Here is a 26,412-nt window from a genome sequence, read left to right as displayed (position 1 = left end):
AAGTGTAGCCCTGCCCTTAGTTGTTGTTCTAGCCTTAGTCCAATATGTGTGGCATCAGCTCTTTGAGTCCTTCTTCTCCGTTCCAGCCTGTCTTGAAGCAGTTGCTCAGAAACTGCACAGAATCCTTTGATATGGTACCCACCCATCTAGTTTTGGGTCTTCCAACCTTTCTCATACTTTCCACTTCTATGTTTAACACCTTTTTCATATATATTCTTCCAATTTTCTTTTCATGTGCCCCAACCATCTAAGCCTGATTCCCTCAGCTTTTCTATAGTTGGTGCCACATTGTCTCTTCCCCTAACTTGTTCGTTCTGAGCATGGTCCATCCTTGTCACTCCAAGCGTCCATCTCAGCATTTTGAAAGGCATTCTCCTATTGCAGATCGTTCCCCGCACATCTCTCCATTTCACCCATGCCTTTTCTGTTCGGCTTGTAAGTTTGTCATTGAATTCACCATTATCCTGCACTATATAACCTAGGAACCTGAACTTCTGTACCTTTGGTGGGACTGGCCCACCAGACTTACCTTGCAGGAAGACAACAGAACTGTATCATCGAGTCTACAGACCATGGCCTCCATTTTATTTCTTCTGATTTTCATGCCATTTCCTTTAAATACTCACCTCCATCTCTCTTAGATCTTACTTTCAAACAGAAATTATACGTGGTTATAATACTTTAATGTTCCCTGATGTGGTAGAGAAGTTAGATCAAATTACTTGTTTTGCTACTTGGTTGGATGCAGAGAATGATCACATCTCCCCTCTGGCTATTCAGAGGTGGAGAAAGCTTCCCCTGACATGTCATAACAATGTAGGAAATATTTAAGGGGAATGAGTTGTTGGTTCTTTTCCACCCAAGGTTATTAGCCTCCCAGGTTGTCTGGATGTTTGAACAACAAACCAGTCACATAGACTGGGGATGAATTCACAGATGGTAGTGAAGAGTGGAGAGTTATGAAGTCATTTATTGTGGCAATAATACAAATATGGTAGGAAGGAGCCATTAAAATGTCAATATTTGCCAGCTGCTGAGCTTGCTCTTTCTGAAAATCTCAGCCACTTGTGGGATTAGGGATCCAATTCTCATTACAAGTGATGGGCATCCATATCCTTTAGGCAGCTTTGAAAATGCTAGCCTCAATGCGTATACAACACAGAGTCAAATTCTACCCTCATTTATATCCATTGGTTTCATTTCACAGAAGGGGAAAATGGTTTCCTGAGTACTTTGAGGGAATTTGTGTCCACTGAAATGTTTTTTTCCACATAACAAAAAGTATTTCATTTAAATCCAGCTTTAATCATGTAAATCTTAGGGATGTTTCCTTCAAACAAATACCATACATGTTTCTTCTCTGTCTGCGTTAATTCGCTAGCGCTGTATATTGTTTCTTTGGGATTCTCAAGAAATGATCATTTGAACCATTCCTGGGTGTCTCTGATGTGGTGACTCAGGGTTTGGTGCTGAAATGTGTGTTCTTTGCAAGTGCCCGCTCATGTCTTGACGGAACATTCTCTTGTCCAGGCTGGTGGTGGGAGCCCCCTATGAAACCAATGGACAGTTGAAGACTGGAGACGTCTACAAGTGTCCGGTGAATGGCGAGACGAACGGCAACTGCACCAAACTCAACCTAGGTACCACACGCCCTGCCACTTATGCAGTACAGCTAGCCCGAGTGTTAGAAAATTATGAGTTAGGCGCACACAGATCATGAGATAATATATACAAAATCTTGTGATTTTAAACTCATATATAAAATAGTGTGTGTGTGTGTTTCTTTTTATTTATCTTCTGTCTTTTGAGCCTTTAAAGGTGCACTCCAGTCATGTTTTCAAGCTTTTCTCCATAATTGTGAGGGCGAGAACCGTTTTTTTGAAATGGCAGCTGAGATAATCATATAGTCACATGACGGCTGGAGCTGGGGCTTTAAGAAACACTAAATCTTGTGAGATTAAAATGCTTGAGCGGCCTCCAGAGGGAGCAGAATCAAAGAGCCAGACTGGTTCCAGAGGTGGTGCCTGTTCATTATTGCCCTCAAGTTTTGCTTTTTTTTTTAAACAAAAATCCTCAGCTGGTGGAAATCCGTGTTGCTCCCTGACTTCGGTGATTTAGGCCAGCTGAAGAGCCAACCCCATTGTTCCACATAACCTAAAATGAAAGGAAAAGTTTCCATCTTTGTAAAAAGCATCAGAGTGGCTCCCCAGCGGGTGTGGATTGTTCTGGGCCCAGATGGAGCTCTTTCAATTTACACCAGCTGTGATTCTGCCTCAGAGATTTTGGCTGGGAAGGATTTAAAACCTCCTCTGCCCTGTGTGTGGCCTAAATGGTATGTCCCTCCGACAGAAAATGAAACTGACTGGGAAACTGACTGCTCCATTTTCATCGTTCTGGCTGAGTGTGAACACACAGTATGAACAGTGAGAAGTTCGTCAGAATGAAAAAAACAATCCCTAGAGACAGGTTTCAGAGTGGTAGCTGTGTTAGTCTGTATCAGCAAAAAGAAAAGGAGGACTTGTGGCACCTTAGAGACTAACCAATTTATCTGAGCATAAGCTTTTGTGGGCTAAAGCCCACTTCATCAGATGCCTGCAGTGGAAAATACAATAGGAATATATATATATTTTCTGCATACAGGGCTCCAAGAGATCCAACACCTTCTTGTCAACTGTTTGAAATGGGCCATCCTGATTATCACTACAACAGTGTTTGTTTGTTTTCTCCTGCTGATAATAGCCCACCTTAATTGATTAGTCTCGTTATATTTTCCACTGCATGCATCTGATGAAGTGGGTTTTAGCCCACGAAAGCTTATGCCCAAATAAATTTGTTAGAGTCTAAGGTGCCACAAGTCCTCCTTAATCCCTAGAGAGTTAATGATCAGAAGTGTTACCTATAACACCGGCAGAGACATTTGTTTATAAAGTATAGAGAGCCCGGCCATGCCCTTAATATTACACACACAGGGGAGACCCTCTGTATTTAGAGAGACCCCCACATCCCAGGGGAAGTCACCCCACCCTATCTGTCTTAGGTACTTATATGGCCCCATCAGCATAGTGTATAGGGCCCCATCAGCCCTCAGTCTGTTTATCCTCACAGCCCCCCAGGGAGGCAGGGCAGGGCTGTTATCCCCATTGGGCAGAGGGGGACGGAAGCATAGAGAGACTAAGTGACTTGGTCAAGGTCCTACCGGAAATCTGTGGCAGAGCAGGGAATTGAACCAGGGTCTTCCAACTGGCTAGCGCCCCAACATGAACTTCTGTCTAGAGCTGGTTGGAAAATGGGGGGACGGGTCTGTAGAAAATTCCAAGTTTTTGTCAAAAAACCCCAAATTGTTTTTTTTCTCTCAAACCAAAATATTTTTGGCTGAAAAATGACAAAAATTGAAACAATTTTGGTTTTCAGCTGAAAATATTGAGTTTTCAGGTTTGGGGTTTTCTGACAAAAATCAATTTTTATTTTTTTTTCTGAGAAAGTCCTTTGCCTCGCAGGTTCTGTCTCCACTGTGAGTTGGGTGTGACTCCAGGCTCGGGTAGACACACTCGTGCTAGCTCTCATCAGGCTAGTGGACTAAAAATGGTTGTGTTAGTGTCACTGGGGTAGCCTGGTAGCAGCAAGCAGCAGCATGGACAAGCCACACCAAGTCTGTACCCATGGGGGTCAGGCGGGTTTGAACTCAGCCTGGAAAGCTGGTTTCACCATGCGTGGATGGCGGTGCGACCCCAGGTACACTATTTTTAGCACGTTAGCGCGATGAGCGAGAACAAGTACGTCTACCCGAGTTGGAATCAAACCCTGGCTCCTAGTATAGACATGCCCACAGGGTGGGTCTTGAACTAAAGATCAAAGCTGCTCTGGAAACTTTGGGTGTCCTGTAACGCACGTCAGTAATGCTTTGAACCCGCAGAATGAGAGTAAACTAGACTCTGAGTTGAAAGCGAGGAGACCCAAGTACATTTTGTCTTCCCTTGGTGCCCCTGGAGTAGTAGGAGTTGGGGACAGGTTCCCCAGCAATTTGGAGGCTCTGGGGAAGAGGTAACACAACCATAAGCTTTGCGGCATTGCCAACATGTTCTCTGTGGGTGTCTTGGGGCTTGATGTGTGTACTAGTCACCCTGCCTTGCCCCATCTGGCCCCTAGCCTGCGCTTCTCCCCGGACATGGATTGCTGACCCCAGGGATACCGTGTACAGGAGACAAGGGGAGTGGTGACTAGAGGAGACATCAGCACAGAAGGTTTCCTCTGTGCATGGATCCACACAGAGAGATCAGGGCTTTTATTTTCATGTACAACAACCCTCTGCCCTTCATTTCCCCTCCAGCACTGATCCTGCAGAAAAGTTCAGCCCCACAATATTCATAGATCTATTCTCCTGCCCTCCAGAAGTCTAATGTGGTTGAGATTCCTGGCAGGGATGTTCTTGGCCTGAGGAATCCCCTGGTAGTATGGGACCAGCATAGCACCTCTTACACCCTGCATGCTTGTCCCTACCCTAAGCACCTGGGGTGTGGCTAGTGAAAGTAGGTTCTGACTGGGAGCCACTGTGTCCAGCTGCTCCCCAGATGCTGAAACAATCTGTTGGAGGCTGTTACCAGCCAGTTCGAGGTAGAGCAACCCTGAGGCTGATCTAAGTTGCACCTCAGTACTGTCCCAGTGACCACAGGATCAGGAAGGCATAAAAATGGCTTTGAGCCCCATCTCCATCTGTGCCAAGTGCAGGAGGGCCAGTCCCAAAAGTCCTGCCAATTATGTTTCCCAATTGTAATTGATTATGAACAAATACAATTCCAGTTACACTAGAAAATATCCTTTAAATTGTAGGTGGGCCGGAGGCATGACATGTACATCTGGCACTGCCCCATGTATGAGCTTTCTCAAAGTTCAAGGGTTCAGGAATCAAGCTTTTTATATGGGCCGAGTATTCAACCTACAAAGTTCAGCTCAGAGTCTGGGGTTTGGGATGGGTTATGGACTTGTGGTTCAGGCTCCTTCCCATTTAAAATCGCACAAGAGCCTTGAGAGAGACTGATACAAGGCCCCAGATGAAAGAAGAGGCCTCATGCTCTTCCCATTAATTGCTCAGTTTTTTCCTCAGTTCCCACCTTCAGGCACTGGGGCAAAGGTGGGAAGAACCGTCCTGTATATCACACTGTGTTCCAACTTCTCTGACGCTCTTGGTGAGCAGGCATAGGTCAAATGTGCACTCCAGCGAAGCACTGCCCACGTGACCAAGAGATGTAAAATCATAGTCACGTGAGAATTTAAAATTGCCAGACCACCCCTGTCAGGTTCGTTTTTGCACCCCCACTAACCATATGCTGCAGGCTGGAAGAGATTAAACGATTTCTTTTGCTGAAGCTAAAGGATGTTAACATTAACAGAATGAAAGCATTGCATTGTGGGACACTCTCAATTTTAAGAAATGGAATAAATTTGCAAATATACATCGGCAACTGCATGCATTTCATACCTGCAATGGGAAATTACTTGCTAGACCAGTTCAAAGGTTTTTCTAAGGCTTATCTAGTAGGAAGTCCAAGTTTTTAACTCATTATTTAATTCCCTAGAAGACTTTTTTTCTATTTGTCAGTTCAGCCCATCCAGGGATGTTCTGAGATCTTGGCTCTGTGGCAGTTGCATCTGTTGAGATAAAATACAGGCTCTGTGACATGAACAAGATAAAGATGTCTTGAGGTCCTTCAGCTGGATCTGTTCTTACACTTACTAGGATACTCACAGTGGCACAATAAAAAAGTGGGATTTTTTGGTTTGTGTTACAATTCTTCGGACCGCTTGTGGTCTGCTGAGGTGCTTCCTTCACAATGGTAGAGCCTCGGCCAGCTGTCCAGGTGTGACGTATAAAACCATTTCGGAAGCCTGTACACTAGCCGCACACTGCTGGATGATACAGCGCATCTAACCTTGGTATTCTTTCTCAAGGAAGAGTAACACTCTCCAATGTGTCAGAGCGCAAAGACAACATGCGTCTTGGCCTGAGTCTGACCACGAACCCCAAGGACAAGAGCTTTCTGGTAAGAAATAAGATACTGTCTATAAATAATTGGCACTTAATATGCAAACTGCCTGGTGCTTTTTTGGTATATTGAGTCTCTCTCCAGGATCTCTGCAGCCATGTTCCTCTCACTATTTGTCTGTCGTTTGTTTCATTAACTTAACCCCAACAGGATTGTTTTATCCAGTTATGAATATAAATGCAGGCCCTCTGCCTTCCAAGATAGCAGCAGCTTCTCCAGACTGCCAAAGTAAAATGCATTTTCCAAACACGTATAGTTAACATTTCACGTCAATATTCTGTTGACTTCATGGATCAAGCTTTCAGTCTTGGCTTCTATTACAGCATGCCTCCTTTTGTGCATGGAACAACGAAGCCTTTGCTAGTTGGCATTAAGGGGCTCATAGGGTCACAAAGTCTACACTACACACTAAGCACAGGCTCTTAATCAGGTTTGCGCTCAAGCTCCCCTTCTGTCCACACACAAATCAGCTTGACTCGGGTCAGCAAACACTCAGGACCCATGTCCGAGGAAGCTGCTAGTGAGGTGGATGGGTCAGAACCCGAGTCCCGCTGTGACTTGGGTCCAGCCCTGTCATTCTGCAGTGTGGATATAGCTCAAACCGCAGACCTGAGTCAGAAGGTCTATATAGTGCAGTATGGACATGTTAGCATGGCTGTGCGACCCAACTGTAAGCCCAGGTTTGCAAAGCTCAAACACGGGCTTGGAAACATCAAGTCCACAAGCCCGGGTCCCAAAGACACGGCTTTACAATGCAATGTAAACTTCCCCTTAGGTTCATGAGAAATGGATAATGCAAATTGGCTCCAGACATTCTTGCCTGATATTGCCACTTCTGACTCCTGACAAGCTGTTATCTCCACACTGTCTGCTCTCACTGCCAATGCATACGGATCTAGATCCTTACATGACAAGGTGAGGATTTTTCTAAATCCAGCCCAAAGCCTGGAAGGGAACTCCTCCTACACAGAAGATATTGGTACAGGATAAAATGCTAGTACACCCTGCCATGAGCCCACATCCTGCAAGTTAAATCTGCCTTAGCATAACCCACAGACACCCAATCATCCCAAGAGTTCGCATATTTTAGAAAGGAAAATACATGTCACTTCCTTACTTAGGCCATTTGTTCCCTCTGTTTCTACTTTCTGCACCCCCTTCAGGATCTGTGCCACCCGTGGCAGTCTTCTCCACATGCGCACAATGGTCTTAATGGCTAAAGTCTTACCGTAATTTGCTCTGGAGAAACCAAGCAGTGTGCTTCTTCATGCAGGCTGAGCTGGCATTGGAGGTGTTTGGCGAGAATAGTCCCCGAGTCGTACATGGGTGCAGATCTCTGATTCTCTGCTGTTGATCTTTATAGCCTGTAAAACAGAGGCTAAATAAGTGGCAGTTTTTCAACCCTTCACTGTTGTTTTATTTTTCCCAATTTTCTTTACAGGCTTGCAGCCCTCTCTGGTCCCATGAGTGCGGAAGCTCTTACTATACCACAGGAATGTGCTCCCGGGTGAACTCCAACTTCAGATTCTCCAAGACCATAGCTCCTGCCCTCCAGAGTATGAGACGCAATCTGTTATGTAGCCTCTAACTCCAACCCTGGTTTTGAAGTTCAATAGAATTTTTGTTCTTTAATCGCTTCAATGCCATTGAGAAAACAAAGTGAAGTCAGGATTGAAAAGGAGGCAAGATAACAAAGGAAATGATTTGCAAAAGGCGACCCAAAGGAGATTACATGCACAGACATCTGGCCAACATTTTCCTTCTGAGTGACTCTTGAGGAAGACCTTATGCTTCGAAAACTGGAAATAAGGGTCCAGCATATTTGATCAGCACCCTTCAGTGCATTGGGAAGGGGAAAGAGGGAAAGAATTCAGGCATTGGCTGCACAAAACAAAGCTCATTTGCTGAACAGCTAAAAATGTTGGCCAGTATTTTCAAACCTGGGTGCGTAAAGTTAGCCACCTGGCTCCCATATGTAGGCACTAAATAAGTGTCCTGATTTTCATGGGCACTCCACAGATGCTGTTGGGTTCAGTGGAGGTTCTGGGTTCTCAGCCCCTCTGAAAAATCAAGCCACTTATTTAGCTGCCAACATTTACATCCTCTTTTGGGGTAATTTTGGCTTCCATCCTGTTGAACAGACCACTGACGAGCTGGAGTTTCTTTGGGTGATGGAGAGAAGTGAATTCAGAGCCTATTAATATTTTAACAGTATTTTTCTTTAAATTTCCCCTCTTATAATGTAATGTCGTAGGATGAATTTCTCCCATTGGTGCCCCATTTTTGTGCAAGTTGATGATGTCATTTCAGACGTTCTTTTCAATCAGAGATGCTGCTATGATCACATTGGGAAGTGTAACTGATACCTTGGAAGAAACTAGATTACCAAGCCTAACTTTATATTAAAATAATAATTGAACAAGCATGAAATATAAGGTCCTCCTCCATTTGAACGTGAGACCACTCAAGCTCCCTTCCCCGTGGTTTATGAGTTCACTAGATAGCGATAGATCTGAGTTCTCTTTTGATAGAATCATGTACCCTATGACTCATGGCATGCTCAGTGGTAGCACAAATCCATCCTTTGCTCCCCCAACAGTTCTCTGAAACACGTCATTAATTCTTATAAAATACGAGGGCATAAAAGAAAGCTATAAGGATAACACCTGACAATGGCACACTTCGGAAAGGAAACTGACCAATCCACAGCTCATTTGATCAGTCCTTCCTAATGTGTTGCTATTGGACAAAATCCTGAAGTCCTCACTTGAGTTTTTTTTTTTGGTCTTAATCTTTACTGTGGCAAAAGCTCCCCTTCTCTTTAGTTGGAGCAAATACTGATCTATACTATTTACTGTGCACTATAAGTGGGTTGAGTTCTGTGTAACCATAGAAGGCCTGGTCCCTGCCCCAGGAAGTTACAATGCCAGGATCAAATTCTGCCACACTTCCACTGGGTGCATCACCTCCTGCTGGTGTTGATTCTGCATGGTGCGTAGGCATGTGCTTATCTCACACTGAAGTTAAGCATATGCTTAAGGGCCTCTTTTTGAGTTGCCCCCTTGAAATCAAAGGGATGACTCGCAGAGTAAAGTACTACTCAACATGAGTAATGGTGGCAGAATTGGGCCCTGAACATTTGAAGTAATCTAATACACTGGATGGAGATCCAAATCTGAATCGGAGCCGGCAATCTGAGGTTGCTTATGTACAATATTATTCTTAGAAAGTTCTCCAGCTCTCTCCTGCCAGAGCTAACCATGGGTGTGGACTCTCTCGATCTCATTTAAGTGAATGTGACCTGAAGGTCTTTAGGTATGATTTAAATCAGATTTTTCACACAAATCACAAGAGCAAGTACCTGACTGCAGGGAATAAAGCCATAAATTTCCACTTTGCAGTTGTTGCCAAGGTCTTTCAATAATATGCTGCGTATTTTCCACAGGATGCCAAACATACATGGACATAATCATTGTTCTGGATGGATCGAACAGCATATATCCCTGGGTTGAAGTGCAACATTTCCTGATAAACATCTTGAAAAAGTTTTACATTGGGCCTGGTCAGATACAGGTAAGCACATCCCTGGTCATTCTCTGCATTTATGTCTCTGTTCATCCTTGCAATACAGATTTTCCTGGTCTATTTCCTAGGAGAAATGTCCCTTCGGTGCCAATATACTGCAGCCTGGCAAGGCGCTTGCCCAGAATAAACCTGCAGAGTATGGATATGAAAGCTGAGCCAATGGAAATACTGCTCACGTTAATGTTCTTAACTGAAACAGAGAGTAAGGAGCAACCCACGCAATGAAATGAGAAGGAAGGAGGGTGGTTAAGTTGTGTGACCCTTAATTAGCATCGCTCTGCGGGTATGCAGTTTGTAGCAGCTGTGGAGGGTACTCCATCTTTTTCTTGCTGGGCCTTATTGGCTATCTCTATACAGCAAAGAAAAACCCATGGCTGGCCCGTGTCAGCCAACTCCGGCTTGCAGGGCTGTTACCCGCACAAAATTCTCTGTTACTCACACACTCAAGGGCACCCATCTTTACCCAGTTCCTAGGGTTCCAGGTGAAAAGCACCTAACTTTACCCTTCCGTGGGCTCTGGGCAAACACCTTTTCCCTGTGGACTCAGGGCTTAATCTTTTGCGAGTTTACAGGGTCTTTTACCAGTGAAAGAACCTTACACAGTAATATCCTACATAACCTCTATTTATTAACAATCACCAAAAACAGACTACACATGCTACACATACAATGCTCCCCACTCCCAATAAGATGGATGAACTTTTCTTGATGGCCAGTCAGGATCAGGTCCATCTGGGAGACTCCAGTTTCTGCACAGTGTCATTGGCAGAGTGTTGAGGTCTGGCCGCTCTGATCTTTAGGGCTGTGTCCTGGAGTTGGTTCCCAAAGAACTTCTTTTTGGACCCCAGATATATAGTGATATTTGGGTCCTTTTTAGCTATACCTTAACCAATCATTATACTAAAATGTTACTAACCAATCCTAACATAGTGTAACAAAGTTCTCTAACCAGTCCTATCCTACCATCTTAATTAATTTACACCTAGCAAAATTAATTATGTAACAGACAGAAACAATCAAAGAACCAGACAGAGACCATACAGACAAACAATAGGGAAGTGGGGACCATGACAAAACAATAACGAAATGAGGATTTCAGAACCACAACTATTGATAAGTGATTACTTGACAGACAGGATGCTATCAAACTAAGTTTTCTTTACCTTAAGATCTGTTTCTTTATCTGGTGATAGTGGGGGCCATTAGGACGGGGTCTCCTTCTTAACACCCTGCTATTATATTGTTTTAATGTAATTTAGATGGAATGCGAGGATGTGGCTTCCTGCATCTCAGCCAATGGCTGCTGCTTGGCTGCTCTTTTAATCTGGCTGTAGACGAATGCCGTAGGCTTTAGGCCTTACAGTATGGCTGCAGACAAAGGCCTTATCCTTACAGGGCAGTTTCATTGCTGTGTAGACTTCTGGGCTCAGTCCAAAGCCTCAGATCTGGGACCCTCCCACCTCACAGCGTCCTAGAGCCCAGGCCCCAGTCCAAGCCTGAGCGTCCACACAGCAATGAAACAGCCCCACAGCCCAAGCCCCACGAGCCTGAGATGGCTGGCATGGCCAGTTGCAGGTGTCTAGCTGCTTTGTAGACGTACCAGTTGTGGCTGATGTCGGTACCTAGGTTTGTGACTGAGAAGCCAGTAAGAGAAGGGGGGAATACGACACAAGGATTTCAGCCAGTTCTGAATCCCCAAAACTGTACAAAGAGCCACCCTGTACATCCTCAACAAGAGAAGACACAGGTCAGCATTATGGGGCCGGGGGACCTGGTCTGTACAACTTAACACCTAGGTTCCCAACCACAACACCACCCCTCTCCCCTTGGCAGGACGTCTGAGCATGGGTGATAGCTGGCCAGAATATAGACCCACGATTATTGCTGGCTTTGTATTGTCAACTGTCATTTGGGGGGAAATATGGAGCAGAATTTGACTGAGTTTAACTGTGGGCAGAGATGACTGTGGTGAGAACATGCTGAAATAGAGTCTTCTCTGCCAGTTACACGAAAAAAGACGTCCTAAAGTTCCCCTTACAAAAGGATGGATTCTAGTATCTAACTCCCAGCAGAAATAGGGCTGAGAGCAGTTTGTTTGCCAGATCTTGTTTGGAGCAGAACTTGTTCAGTGGCTGATCTATCTTCATGCACTTTTAATGGACTACAATTAATTTCCCCACTAACTTTGGCAGAGATGCTACTGCAAACTCTTTTTGTATTCGCTTATTTATGTTGTTAGTGCCAAACCTCTAGCAGTATAAAAAGACCAACAGCTTCCTGCCTTCCTTTTCCCTTGTGTGCCTCATTGTTCCCTGGGCTCAGAAATGGCAAGGCTGTTGGTTTTCCCTACACAGAATTAGGAGACGTTTGCAGCTAGTTTGGGGGCTATGCAACAGGTGAACCTGCAAAAAGGCTTCTGTTCTTGTGTGTACACTCACACACGAACGGCTATGTGACTGTGCTCCTTTTAAATGTCATTGAATTGTAAGGTTCCGTGATGCACATTTTGTGTGCAGGTCACTACATAGACCTACAGTATTATCATCACCGCCGTAGACATACCTGTTAGTCCAATTACTTGTAGCACAGAAGCAATGTAAGTATGGAAAAACCTGGTTCGTTGCAGATGGCCCCATTACTGCACACCCAGACTCCTAATCTCCACATTTCCAGTAAATCATACAACAGTTAGTTATATATAGCGATGTACTGTATATTAACTGAAATTATACTTGATCACTAAAACAGGCTCTTTGTTTCTCGGGTGACTGCTATGATGTGTGGTATTTGCATCCTTTGTAATGCTCCTTTAATTCCTAGGTTGGAGTTGTTCAATATGGAGAAGACGTTGTGCATGAATTTCATTTAAATGACTACAGGTCTGTAAAAGATGTGGTGGAAGCTGCTAGTCACATAGAGCAGAGAGGAGGTACAGAAACCAGGACAGCATATGGGATAGAATTTGCTCGGTAAATCACAAATACGGACTCCCATTTATTCTAATTACAGGTCTTTCTTTCTTTCTTTCTTTCTTTCTTTCTTTCTTTCTTTCTTTCTTTCTTTCTTTCTTTCTTTCTTTCTTTCTTTCTTTCCAGGTGTTGAAAAGTAAACAATAGTCCCTGAAGTAGGGGACATTTCCAGACAAAGCCATAATGATACTTTGTAACAGAATATATCCAGCTCTATTCTCCACTGCAGCCGAACCCAGGAGGAAGGAATCAAGGGTTGCTGTATGTCAGCGTGACATCCCCCGAATCCTGAAGCTGGCTGGGATCATTTCAGCCCCTGCCCAGTGGTCCCCAGGGGTGTCTTCCACCAGCCAAGCATTACCACCCTTGACATACCTCTATCCTGGGGCTGGGATAAGGGAGCATAGACCTGGCTATTGTGGCTCTACACTAGACCAGGGAAATCCCCAACCTGTTGATTAAGCTGGTTTTCTGCATGCTTTGTGCTGAGTAGGAGGAAAGGACTCAGGCCTGTTTATTTCAGGGATAGCTCTTTCTGAACCTAATCTGGGTTGCACTGTTCCAATACAGAGTCAAACTGGAAATATGAACTAGCCCAGAGGCTGGAAGAGTTCTGATCTGAGAGTGCAACCCGAATGCACCGCAGCAGAGCTTTATAAAGACCAGAACCAGCCTACAGTTCAGATCTTGTTTTTCCTTCTCCCTCTTTTGTTGCAGAATTGCAAGTGGTGTGTGATTAGTAAGAATATTGACCACTAACCCACAGCACGATCGCCCGTAATTTATAACTGAATTTGTGGGCACGTTTTAATACAAAGACTGAGCCAGATTCTGATCTGTTATATGACGTAAACCTGGAGCAAGTCCTCTGATTTAATGGAGTTGCTCCACAGGGAGATTACAAGTGGGTCCACTATGAGGAAATATTGCTTATTAACACCACAAAGCTTTCTGAGAATCCCATATTTTGTTGGATTTCCTTTTTAATTTAAGAACTCGCAGTCCATTAAAATAACATTTTGTGGTTTGTGAGTCGACCCTGGAGTAGATTCCTGTTGATCTGAATGGAATGAGAATCTTGGAATTTGTTCAGGTTAAACCAGAGTTCAGACAACAGAAGGGGTTTTTCATGTAAGTGGGACAGGCCAAAGTGAAACACACCCAGCATGGCAATGTATATTAAGGTATGTTCTGATCAGAAGAAACCTCTTGCAGCCAGCCTGCTGCTTTGCACAGCCCAACAGTTCCTTTTAATTTCAGCTCAGAAGCCTTTCAGAAAGGTGGGCGAAAGGGAGCGAAGAAAGTGATGATTGTAATAACCGATGGGGAATCCCATGACAGCCCGGACCTGGAGAAGGTGATTGAAAACAGTGAGAAGGACAATGTCACCAGATATGCTGTGGCAGTAAGTCACTCTCCTATTTAACAATACATTGAAGGTCTTCCATAGTGACCCACTAAACTTGGCATCTGCCCCAGCTTCCCCATTTGTGAAATGGGTACAGACAGGTAACAATACAGAGGCATTCTTCTTCTTTGCCTTGTCCCATCAGTCCGGGTTGGCTACTCTTCTTCTTCATCCCATATGAGGGTGGAGGCCAGAAGATCCCCCCTTAAGGTCAGAAACCAGGCACCTCTACTGCCCTGACAGAGAGGCAAGGGGCCAGAAGTCAGGTGCACTAACAGCTAGGCTGCCCAGCCCTCCAGGCCCCCATCCCAGTGCACTTCTCACTGTGATGTTGCACTCCATATGTTTTATGGAAATATGCTAATGAGTGTGAATATAATGTAACTGGAATTTGCTTCATGCAAAAGGTCTCTTGTAAGGTATCATTACAAAGCTTATAATCTACTGAGTGTGTTTGACCTATTTGTATGAATGTATCATTCTTGTATCTGAAGCTAGAAATATGAAGTATTACTCTGAAGTCCTATTGTAACTATGCAAGGTGTGAGCCATTAATGGTGGCTTAGAATCTTGATAGCTCCCATTAACTAGGACAGTTGGTTGTGAATGGCTCAGTTTACTCACAAATTTTCCTGGATATGTGCAGGCCAACCCTGAAAGAATGGAAAATGAGGTCTTACAGTGACATGTGATCATGTCACCTGGTACTAAAATCCATCTTAAACCTGGTGCTTTTCCATTTAGAAGGAAGGGTGGGAACCCAGAGAGAGACAAAGGATACCCACCTTGTGCCAAAGATATAAAAGGGGGTGAAACAGAACAAAGGGGGCTGCCAGTCATGAGAAATCCCCTAGTTACCACTTGAGCTGAAACTAACAAGAACTGTACTAGGGGAAAGGATTGGGCCCAGACTAAGAAGGAGTCTAGTCTGTGAAAGAAGCTTTTTGGAACATCTCTGAGGGTGAGATTTACGTGTATTCAGTTTCTTAAATGTAGTAGGCTTAGACTTGCATGTTTTGTTTTATTTTGCTTGGTAACTTACTTTGTCCTGTCTGTTATTACTTGAAAGCATTTAAATCCTGCGTTTTATACTTAATAAAATCACTTTTGTTTATTAATTAACCCACAGTAAGTGATTAATACCTGGGGGAGCAAACAGCTGTGCATATCTCTCTATCAATGTTATAGAGGGCGCACAATTTACGCGTTTACCCTGTATAAGCTTTATACAGAGTAAAATGGATTTATTTGGGGTTTGGATCCTATTGGGAGCTGGGTGTCTGGGTGCTGGAGATAGGTAACTTGCTGAGCAGTTTTTGGTTAAAGTCTGCAGCTTTGGGTGCATGGACCAGACCTGGGTCTGTGTTTGCAGCAAGCTGGTGTGTCTGGCTCAACAAGGCAGGGTTCTGGAGTCCCAAGCTGGCAGGGAAAACGGGCTCAGAGGTAGTTTCAGCATGTCAGGTGACAGTCCCAAGGGGGTCTCTGGGACTGAACCCGTCACACTCACTTCGTGATCTCAGCCTGCAATTGAATTGCAAGTACAAAATGCAGGGACCAATTTTATGGACGTCTATGGCACCTTTGTAGAGGGAGGCTTCCCTTTTGAAAACCTGGCCCTTGGCATCTTGGGAACGCTATGTCCATTATGTGGAAAAATTAGAAGACTTATTTTTGTTTTTCACATCCAGGTTTTGGGGTATTATAATAGAAGAGGAATCAATCCATCAGCATTTTTGAAAGAAATAAAATTTATAGCAAGTGATCCAGATGACAAGCACTTCTTTAATGTCACAGATGAAGCAGCACTTAAGGATATTGTGGATGCACTGGGAGAGAGGATATTTAGTTTGGAAGGTGAGTGATGTACATTTCCTGCATTCTAACAGGTTTATAGTGTTTCTAACTTCTGCATATTCCTACAGACCATCTTCACTTTTAGGATAAACCTGCGTGTTGCCTTGCCAACCCAAACATTTGACCTTCTGACTAGAATGGAGTCTGCTGGGCATTTTCCTAACATTAATAACATCATACTTTGTAAATTAAAACAACTGCATTTGTCTAATTATGTGTTGAAAGACATTCCGTGCACGGAACATCGCGTGCACCTCCGACACAAGAGGAGCAGCAACAATTCCCAAATTAAGGTTGCCAAACATTTTCCATTGTGAAAAAATCTTTGCAACCTTTATTCAAAGATGTTTAATGCTTCCAGCAGGCTTTTGAAATTTGGCAGGGGGTAGTCTGGCAGTCAGTCTGACCCCATGAAAATCCATTCAGATTTGGCCATGTTATAAGCAGTCAAAAGTCACCATATTCTGGGTGTGTATAGTATATATTGGAATGTAAAGTGCAATCATCTAAACCTGTATGGACACCTGGGAGAAAATGAGGCCCTTCTATAGAGGCAGAACGTGCCATATTTATTCACTGGGCTAGATCCTTGGCTGGTGTGAATTGGTGGAATTCTCTTGACTTCAGTGAAGTTACACCAATTTACACCAGCTGAGGAATTGGCCTTTCCTGTTCTGGAGTGACATGAGGAGGTAGTAATTCATTGTGCCTCATTCCATTCGGTAACTGGCCATCTCCCCTAGGACAGGGCTTTAATTGAAACATTTCTTTTTTATTCTAGGTACCAACAAAAATGAAATCTCCTTTGGACTTGAAATGTCTCAGACTGGATTTTCATCACACATTGTGGAAGTAAGAGAATAGATTTGTTTTTCTCTCCCATTCAAGTATTTTTTTGCAGGTAACTGTCCTATGGAAAGCAGATATGGTGGCTTTTGGTTTTTTGGTGTATGAATCCAAGTTGCAAATACATGGCCCAGAAGTCTCTGATGTGCCTTAGGGCCTGGAGATAGCTCAAGGTCTTGATCCCTGAGGAGGAGTCCATTTTTCCTGTTGTACATTGATACTAACTCCCAGAGTAAGTGTCCCGAATTTTTCCAGTGTGTTTCCATTTCACTCTTGATGGAAAGAGATGCCATTCAAGAGCTGACACACTGATTTTTAGGAATGTGTTGGGTGAACATTGAAATGAAAATCATTTCTCTCTGGAGCTGATGAGCCAAATTCTACCCTGGCACAACTCCAGCAAAGCCGAAGGGAGCAGTGAGTGCCAGGTTCCTTGATAGCTGGAATCAGCGCTGTGAACCGATCTGACTCTTCCCTGGAACGTGGGTGGAAGTCCCAACTTTCCAGAATGTTTAGCTGATGTTTATAAACACAGTAAAACATCTTTATTGCTCTCATCTCAAAATGGGAGGGCAAATGAATTAATTGCCTCAGGATATATATATATATTATATAATAATATATATATATATTAGTTATTAGCTTTAGCTGGAGATGGGCAAGCAAACATTTTATAGAAGCTAGTGCTGACAGTTGAAATAGACAAGGCAAAGGGTGGGGGGACAGGGGGAGAAACTGCTGTTATCCTCACAACAGAAGCATAAGGGATTTGTCCCAGGGCACAGGGGGAATCTATGGCAGAGCCCAGAATTTGAACCCAGACCTCCTGCATCCATTCCTTTCCAAGGGTGGGCTGTTTGTCTGAGCAATCACTGCAATGGCTAGCTCACATGGCAGCATTACCGGTGTCCCCTGCATTTTCACATCTGACTAGTGCTGTACTCTTCACCCTGTGAGAGCCTCTGGCATTCCTGTCTCTCCCCAGCTGGGACCTGCACCTCGACAGGGTACTGCTGCCTAATCAGAGGGACCCTCACTCTACAAGGGATGCAGGTTGGGGGGTGGCTTCCCACTGCCCACCTGTGTCACGCCAGCCACAGTCTGACCCCCTTGCCATTGTTCCTTCTCTGGATGGGTCCAGCCCCTTTCATGTGACAGGAAGCAGAGGAGGAGGCCCTTTGACACAGGAGAGTAAAGGCCATGCATTGTGCTCAAGCTGCATCCAAGACTCCATCTGCAGTCAGAGGCTGATCCAAAGCCCAGGGAAGTCAGTGGGAGCCTTTCCTTTAAGTTCCTATAAGTTCAGTGGACTTTGGATCAGCCTGAAATGAGGGTGGTTCTGGCTTTAAAAACCCAGCCCAGCTTGAAATATTCACAGCCATCCAAATGCACGAGCAGGGTTGAGCAGTTAAACCAGGCAGTGTATTATGTGGGCCACTTGTTGTATATAAACTTGGCGATGGAAACACGACTGCAGACACAATCTCAGATGTTACCCAGAAAATGTCTTTCTCCTGCTCTGTTTCCTCTCTTTGTTTTCCATCCTGCCTTTCTCTGCACCTGCTAACAGCTGCTGTCCAGCACCCACTGTACTGCCAGGAGGGTAGCTGAGGACCTGCCTCTGTAGCCAGTGTTACTTCTCCCCCAGAAGAATCAACAGCTTTTAACCAGACTTCAGCCTTGCTTTGTTGTTTGCTTGAGGACAGACTTTTTCAGAAGTCTTGCCAGAGCTGAAAAGATTGCAGGAGTTGGCACGTCTGAGAATATTTCAGTCACTAACTTGGCACTTGGATTTAATGCACGTGGCTTACCTGCTTTTAAATGCTAGATGTTTTTCTAAACACGTCTAGTACACTACTGAAATGCCATGTGACAAGGTGCAAAAGACAGTGCTGCTAGGATCAGTTGGACTCTTGGAAATGAAAAGGTCATTGAAAAGACAGGGCTTGATTGGAAATATTATTACAGTAGTTTTAAAAATATACTTTTCTGTGAATGTTTTGGAGACTTGCTTCCTTGAAGCTTTACTTGCTAAGTTCATCAGTCTTTCTGAAAATGACAAGTATGATTTGTGGGAATAACTTTTTCTTGGTTTTCCTATAACCTATAGTGAGTCATCAAGCCAAATAAATACACTGCCTAGAAATTAAAATTTCAGGAAAACTTTAACAACAACAACAAAAAAAGCTGATAAATTTCCTATTGGGGAAAACAACTAATTAGATTCTTCTTGTTACACTCATTGATTTCAAACATCTGGCTTTAACCAGGATTTGCCGATATGTCCCATGAGGGGAATAATCATTTCTACATGGTAAGAAATATTTTAAACAGAGAGAGGGGCCCAAAAATTAACCTTGAATCCGCCCCACCTGTTCCTTCTGAACCTGTGTGTGGCAGAGCCGAGGGAGTCCATTTGAATCCCCTTATCTGAATCTGACATTATGGATTTGGTATGAGGTCTGATCCAAAACTGAGCCTGCTTTCCTGTTCTGGTAACATCAGCTAATCTAAGGCGATTTCCAGTGCTTGGGGTCAAAATCTCAGGAGACCAGATGGGGAGATTTCAGGGCCATCAAACCAAAACTGTAGTCCTAGTTTGACACAAAACCTAGACTCAGACCCTGACCTGACCGTCTCTCACATCCAAACACTGCACCCTGGGCCCGACGTCAACAGTTATGGATGGAGCCAATTCGAAATCAGATGTGGAACTGAAGTAGTGATGGCTCCCATGTAAATCACTGGCTAAATCCTCATTGATTTTACTGGGAGCGGGATTAGGGCACATGGGTGGGACCGGGGCACTGGTGCGGTTTAGTGGCCCAATCCCATTGTCTTTCAAAGGCAAAGGGATGTGCTGCTAAGTCATTGAGACTCGCTTGAAAATTCCACCTTAAATCTCTACAAGGACATGGCCCGGGTTTTACTTAGCCTGTGTATCACCCCACTCCCTGCTGGGTCTCCTTGCTATGGGAACCTGGAAGAGTTTCCATGCTGGATGCACAAGTCAGTGCGATCTACTCCTTGCTGTTTGCAGTGAGTGCAGTGATGTTATTTGAGGAAAGTTTGAATCCCAGTTTGCCATCTGCTGTGAAATGAAAGGTAACTGAGATTGCACTGAAGGGCTGCTTTATTTCATTATTTTTAGCACTGGATCAGGATGCTCTTAGTCAGACTTTGGTTTTAGCCATACTTATGATTAAACTTCTGCAGGGCTGAGGACAGGCTGGCTGCTGCAGCATGTTATTAAATGACTGAGCACGGAGGGCCGCTACCAGCACTTCCAGAGCTGATTGTTCGGGTTCGGTCAATAATGGGTCAAATCCCTGGGTCCAGCTCTGCTGTGCTGGGCACAGGACCCAAAGGGGATAAGAAAAGTTGCTTTAAGTCACCTTTGTGCTTCGCCAATCCTGGAAGCTGGCTGGGGGCCAGTTTGAGGCCCGATGTAACTTAGAGCAGCCCCTGGCACAACCCCAACATGCCCTCGAGGGATGCGGAGTCATTGACACCCAGAGCAGGTTGCTGACTGCTGGAGCAGCATAAAGCAGCTCGGACCCATCGGGCTTCCTTGCTCTCTGCAGTCTGCGCAATGGGATGAGGACACTTGATGAGCCAGGTTTAACAAAGGTGGCAGGCTTTGATCCTGCAAGTCCTTGTGCCAGGTACAGCAGGGTGCTGCGCTCCGGCATGCGGGGGCAGAGACACGCAGGCAGTAGCGGTGTTCAGCATTGGGTGTCCTTCTCCCCGAGCAGGCATGAAGCTGCAGCTCCTGGTGCCCCCACTGCCTTATTCTCAGGTGCACTGGATAGAAGAGGGGGTGGGTCGAAGTGGAGAATGGGTGTATCTGAGTAGACTTGGCCCTGAGTGCAGCAAGTAGGGCAAGCCGTGACACGCCCTTCTGTGGCCAGCTGCTGCTACCAGGAAGGATAACCTGGCCACGTCGCAAATGCTCTCATTGGTTCAGGGTAGGATTCCCTGGTGCTTCCAGACAGGATCCTCACCTAGCGCTTGGGTGCACCAGTGCCAGGCAGGGTCAGGCTTCAAATGCATCTTCAAAGCAAGCCCAAGTTCAGCCCCTTTTTGGCACCGCTTCACTGTTGCTGGGTGATTTCGTATCTCAGCTGGTTTCCATCTGTCGTTTGCTCGGTCTGACTTGATTCACGAGCTGGTTGGTGTTTGCACTGAAACCACCTTCGGCACCCACGGTTCCAGATGACAAAGGGCTCTAAAGCTTTTGTGTTCCCCGCAGGACGGGATTTTGCTTGGGGCTGTAGGAGCGTATGACTGGAATGGAGCGGTGCTTAAAGAAACCAGCAGTGGAAAAGTCATTCCTCATAGGGAATCGTATCTCCAGGAATTCCCGGAGGAGCTGAAGAACCATGGAGCATACCTAGGTAAGGAGATCACACAGAGCGGGTCAGTTTCCCAAACTAAATTCATGATTTTTGCCATTTTTAGACCATTTCTGCCAGGCCAAAACGTCTTACCATTATCTAGCTACTACCTGGTTTCTGTAGTACCCCACTGTACAGCCTAAACCTCTTCTTTGCTAAGCGTGCTCTGAATTCTAATCAGTGGCACAATCACTCTCCACCAGGCTGCTTTTAGTCCCAGAAATACCCCGGGCTGGACAACATGTAACGCGCCCCTTGACTAAACTCTTCCTTGCAGGGGGAGGCACTAGCGTATCTGTTGGGCACACCTGCTGCATGTAAAAGTGTTCAGGTGAAAATTTCAGCAAAGTCCCTCCAGGCCAGATTATCAGGGGCCTCTTGCAGGTGCATGAGACTGGGGAAGGGATGCAGCAGCTCTGTTCACCCAACCCTTTGGACTCCCCTCTCAGGGGCAGCCACAACCCTCAGCCTGCCTTTCATGAGTGCAAGGTGTGAGAGAGGCCAAAGGGAGAGCAGCTGGTTGGACTCACTGGCTGATGGCTGCCCTAGGCCAGCTCTGGGGAGCCTGTGCTGTATCCCCTGATAAACATGGGTAATGCTTCTCCGTGCAGCTTCCTCTCCAGCCTGCTACAAATCCCATATGACGCGGCCTCAGTATAGACTGCAAATCCTATTTCTGTTCAACTGTCTCTAATATGTCTCCTTCTTCCATAATGATAAGGGATATTCGTCAATATTCATCAGTAATTCTCCCCAGTCTGTTATTACTGCTAAATGCGTGCCTGTCTTTCTTCGTGATCTGCAATCCCCTCACACGTATATAGTGATAAATAGGCTAGCGAGTACCTCTTGCATCCTAATGCTGTTTGTTTGTCTGTCAGGTGTCACTTTTAGCCATTCATAGGGAAGCCATTTGGGGGTAGTTTATCTCTTTTCTAGGTGACATCTAAAGTACCTGCCTAGCCCAAGAACAATGTAATCATTTAAACAGGGATTTACCAGACATTGGAGGTGCTTGTGTAATTACTTTGATACTCAGCCAACCCTGATCTATAGATTTCATGGCCACACTTTATATCAAGGTTACATGTATGAAGCATATTAATAAATGATTAATAGACGCTATAAGCCTTGCGTGAGTGTAAGTGTTGCAGACTATTATAATAACGTCTTCTACCGATGGGCTAGATCAGTGGTTTTCAACCTGTGGTCCGTGGACTCCTGGGAGTCTGCAGACTGTCTAAGGGGTCCACAAAAGATTGTTACCATAGAACAGTGGTTGTCGATTTGTGATCCACAGATCATGTCTAAGCTTTCCAAAGGGGTCTGCATCTCCACTTGGAATTTTTTAGGGGTCCACAGATGAAAAAAAAGTTGAAAACCCCTGGGGTGGATGATTATAAACACCTTATTGATACATTGGTAGGGTGACCAGATAGCAACTGTGAACAAACGGGACAGGGAGTGGGGGGGGGGGGGGGTAATAGGCGCCTATATAAGAAAAAGTCCCAAAAAACGGGACTGTCCCTTTGAAAATGGGACATCTGGTCACCCTATACATTGGACTCTATAACAATTGACTAAATATTTATTAAAACATATTAATCACCTATAACCCCTTTATAAACTATTGATAAATGTACCCGTAATATACAGTGTGACCAGTTTCATTAATGAAATCTAACCCTGCCTTCCTGGCTCACACGGTAGATTAGTTTAGAACAAGAGTTATAGATTCTGTGGCTAAAGTAAAGCCAATCACTGGGATCCAGCTGGATCATTCAGGAGGGTATAATTCAGCACCTTTGTCTGGTTTCATGTTCTCCATTTGTATATAGGACACATCCATATTTAACAATAGTTACTGACCTCCTGGAGTTTTCAGGTCATAGGTGCAGGGTTATTTACTAAAGTGTTCATGAATCTAACATTCTCTATGGAGTCACAACTTTTTATAGCACTCATTATTTTGGCATCAAATATCAGTCCACTCTTTTACACTTGTGCAGTCTTCTCAGACCTGGTTTGTGCTCTGCTGGGAGGATGCCTTATACAGCACCATACTCAGATGCGTGGAATCATGCATCAATGTTTTGTATCCAAATACAGTGTTGTGGTTTGTATCATTTTACGTAAACCGTGCAGTAAGATGGCTATCAGGAAATGTAATGGACTTACCGGCTACTGCAATATTATTCTGCATTCGACTTGCTAGCAGCACCAAACCTTGTAAATTCCTTGTGGTAATCTGAATTATCAAGGAGATGGAATGAAGGGCCTGAACAATAAATTCTGGGCACTTCAAAACATAAGGTTAGAGTTGTCAGGTTTGTTTGAATGACTTTATCTTTTGAGAACTCTTGGTTTCCAGTTTGCTGATCTGGGAGGCAGCTGGAGTTGGGTTGGCAGCCTGAAACAAATCAAAACCAGATTGTCAGCCAACAAAGTTGCAATAAAGGAAGAGACTCAAAGAGTGGAGTGAGCAATGAAATGATAAACACTGCTGTGGACAAATTCAGACTGGAAATACAGCATAACTTTTTAATAGTGAGAATAATTAATCATTGGAACAATTTTACCAAGGGCCGTGGTGGATTCTCCATCCCTGGCAATTTTTTAAATCAAGACTGGATGTTTTTTTACAAGATCTGCTCTAGGAACTATTTTGGGGCAGTTCTCTGGCCTGTGCTATACAGGAGGTCAGACTAGATGATCACAATGGTCCCTTCTGGCCTTGAAATCTATGGTTCCATCTGTCTATTCAGAGCCAAACGGGAAAAATCTAATCAGGACACTTATTTTCCTTCTAGAAAACACAATGTGCAATTAATTTAACAGCTTTCTGGAATCCAGATTTGTCTGTGTCATTTGTTACATGTATTCAGTACAGTATTCAGCCCAGGAGGTCATTCCCATGTTGGTGCTGCTTGGAGCTTCATTTAAAGATTGTGCTCACCTTATATGTACATGTCTTGTAGGTTACACAGTCACCTCAGTGACGTCTCCAAAGCATGGAAGGATTTATGTAGCAGGAGCTCCCAGGTTCAACCACACTGGGAAAGCAATTATTTTTACAATGCACAGCAACAGAAACCTAACTATTCACCAGTCTTTGAAAGGAGAACAGGTAAAACATAAGGGGATGCATGGTTCAGATCTATGGGGCAGACTTCTGAAATAGGCTTGATTGAATGCATTACTGTATATGGCTGTTATCATTAGTCCTCAGGTCCTATGTATATTTCTCATCTATCTGACCTGATGGGCAAAAGGTCAGATCTTCATCTGATGTAAATGGACTCCATTGACCTCAGTAAAGTTACACCCGTTTACATCAGCTGCAGATCTGGCCCAAAGGCTTTGTTACACATTTTGTGGTTTAAAAAGCCCTGTAACCGCTACATTTTATTCTGTATTCTTTACATTTCTGATCAGGAGATTTGCTCGTTTCCCCACTTCACTCAGTGGAAACCTACCACTATTTAGTTAAGCAATATTGGTAGCTTCTGGTTCCCTCCATGAATTCTGGAGAAACAGATTTGGGTGCTCTCTCTGTGGTCTTTGTCTCCCTCTCTGTGCAGATTACTTCTCTGTTATGTTGAAATGAAAGCTAGATATTTTAACAAATCCATCGCCAGCTAGGGATTTCCTGGCTGTCACCGTGCTGGCAACTCTGACTTCCACAGCTGTAGCAGGGATAGAACTCAGGTCTTTCTATTTCAGACATGTGTGAGCAAAAGGAGGGGTTTATTTTTAGTTGTTTCAAACCCAGGACCTTTGACACACTATTGTGCAGGTTGGAACCTATCCAGTAGAGGGCAGCGGTGTACACGTACACACACCCCACCCACCAGCAAATGCGGTATAATATGGAAAGAATCTTATTCTGTGCATAAAACTTACTAGAAGGTTGCACCCTGTGTTGCGTCTGCAGGCCAAGCTCATTTAGGGTGATAGCAGATAGCAAGTGTGAAAAATTGGGACGGGGTGGGTGGTAATAGACACCTATATAAGAAAGGTTTCAGAGTAACAGCCGTGTTAGTCTGTATTCACAAAAAGAACAGGAGGACTTGTGGCACCTTAGAGACTAACCAATTTATTTGAGCATAAGCTTTCGTGAGCTACAGCTCACTTCATCGGATGCATTACGAAAGCTTATGCTCAAATAAATTGGTTAGTCTCTAAGGTGCCACAAGTCCTCCTTTACTATATAAGAAAAAGCACCAAATATCTGGACTGTTCCTATAACATCAGGACATCTGGTCACTCTAAGCTCATTGCACACACCAGAGGCTCCTTGCCTACCTCCATTCCCCTCCCCCACCCATGCTCTGTGTGCCACCCTCCCATCCCCCTCTACTTCAGGGACTCCTTACAACCTCACCCACCCCCTTCCTCATGCTAGGGGTCTGTGTGCCCCCATTCCTTCTTCCCCCATTCTTCCCACCACCCTGCGTGCGATCCGGTGCCCTCTCCCTTCCCCTCACTGTTCTTTGTGTCTGGGAGCTAAGTCTTGCAAGGTGCCAGGGTGTTAAAGTCTTTGGGAGGTGGAGGGGGGCAGAGCTGAGAAGGGGAGTTCTGTTGGGCTGGAAAGTGTTAATAGCCACCATCAAAGGCTTTTCTGAACTATAGACATTCCAGAGGAAGTTGAAGGTACTAGCTCTGCCAACCAGACTTCAGGGGATCCGTGGCCCCGTTTTCCTCCTTCTGGTTTTCCCCCAGAATCAGTAGAGTTCTGATCACTGATGCCTAGAGCATTCCCTGAAATTTTGGAATTGATCCGGTGCCGCATTCTGAAGTTATCGCATGACAGACAGACAGACAGACAGACAGACAGACAGACGTCACTGGGTCGAGTGTCAGACCTTGCTTCTCTCGACCAGTGACAGTGACCCCATGGGGATGTCTACACAGGCACAAAAACCCTGCGGCGGGGCCATGGCAGGCCCGGGTCAGCTGGCTTGAGCTTGTGGGGCTATAAAGGCTGTGTAGACATTCGGGCTCAGGCTGGAGCCCGAGTTCGGGGACCTTCCACCTTCGCAGGGTCCTTAGGGGTCAGCCTGAGCCTGAACGTCTCCACAGAAATTTTTCAGACCCAGAGCCCCAGCCCCCGGAGCCTGAGTCAGCTGTCCCGGGCCAGCTGCGGGTTTTTTATCCCCACGCAGGCACAGCGAAATAGACTCGCAACCTCCTTCTTCTCCAAATAACCTTCCTCTTTTATCTTATCCCTCTGCCTCCTTTTTATTTACATCACCTCCACACTCATGCTACATATAATGCCACAGCTTTGGCTCTGACTTAGAGCACCCTCT

The 26,412-nt window shown here is 44.8% G+C and overlaps 1 protein-coding gene across 1 annotated transcript in view; it reads left to right on the top strand.

Moving 5' to 3' along the window:
• The window catches only part of ITGA11 (integrin subunit alpha 11), a 152,668-nt gene that overhangs the window by 62,187 nt on the left and 64,069 nt on the right, over positions 1-26,412 (top strand). Inside the window, exons 3-12 of the mRNA XM_084640476.1 lie at positions 1,531-1,640; positions 5,947-6,038; positions 7,483-7,597; positions 9,487-9,614; positions 12,447-12,595; positions 13,856-14,000; positions 15,692-15,857; positions 16,639-16,709; positions 20,956-21,100; positions 24,079-24,227. Coding sequence (XP_084496602.1) covers positions 1,531-1,640; positions 5,947-6,038; positions 7,483-7,597; positions 9,487-9,614; positions 12,447-12,595; positions 13,856-14,000; positions 15,692-15,857; positions 16,639-16,709; positions 20,956-21,100; positions 24,079-24,227 — 1,270 coding nt within the window. The remainder of the gene's footprint in view (positions 1-1,530; positions 1,641-5,946; positions 6,039-7,482; positions 7,598-9,486; positions 9,615-12,446; positions 12,596-13,855; positions 14,001-15,691; positions 15,858-16,638; positions 16,710-20,955; positions 21,101-24,078; positions 24,228-26,412) is intronic.

This window comes from Lepidochelys olivacea, assembly GCF_965140295.1.
Source record: "Lepidochelys olivacea isolate rLepOli2 genome assembly, chromosome: 10".
Lineage (NCBI taxonomy): Eukaryota > Metazoa > Chordata > Testudines > Cheloniidae > Lepidochelys > Lepidochelys olivacea.
The sequence above is the reverse complement of the archived record's forward strand: the minus strand, read 5'-3'. Positions and strand labels throughout refer to the sequence as shown.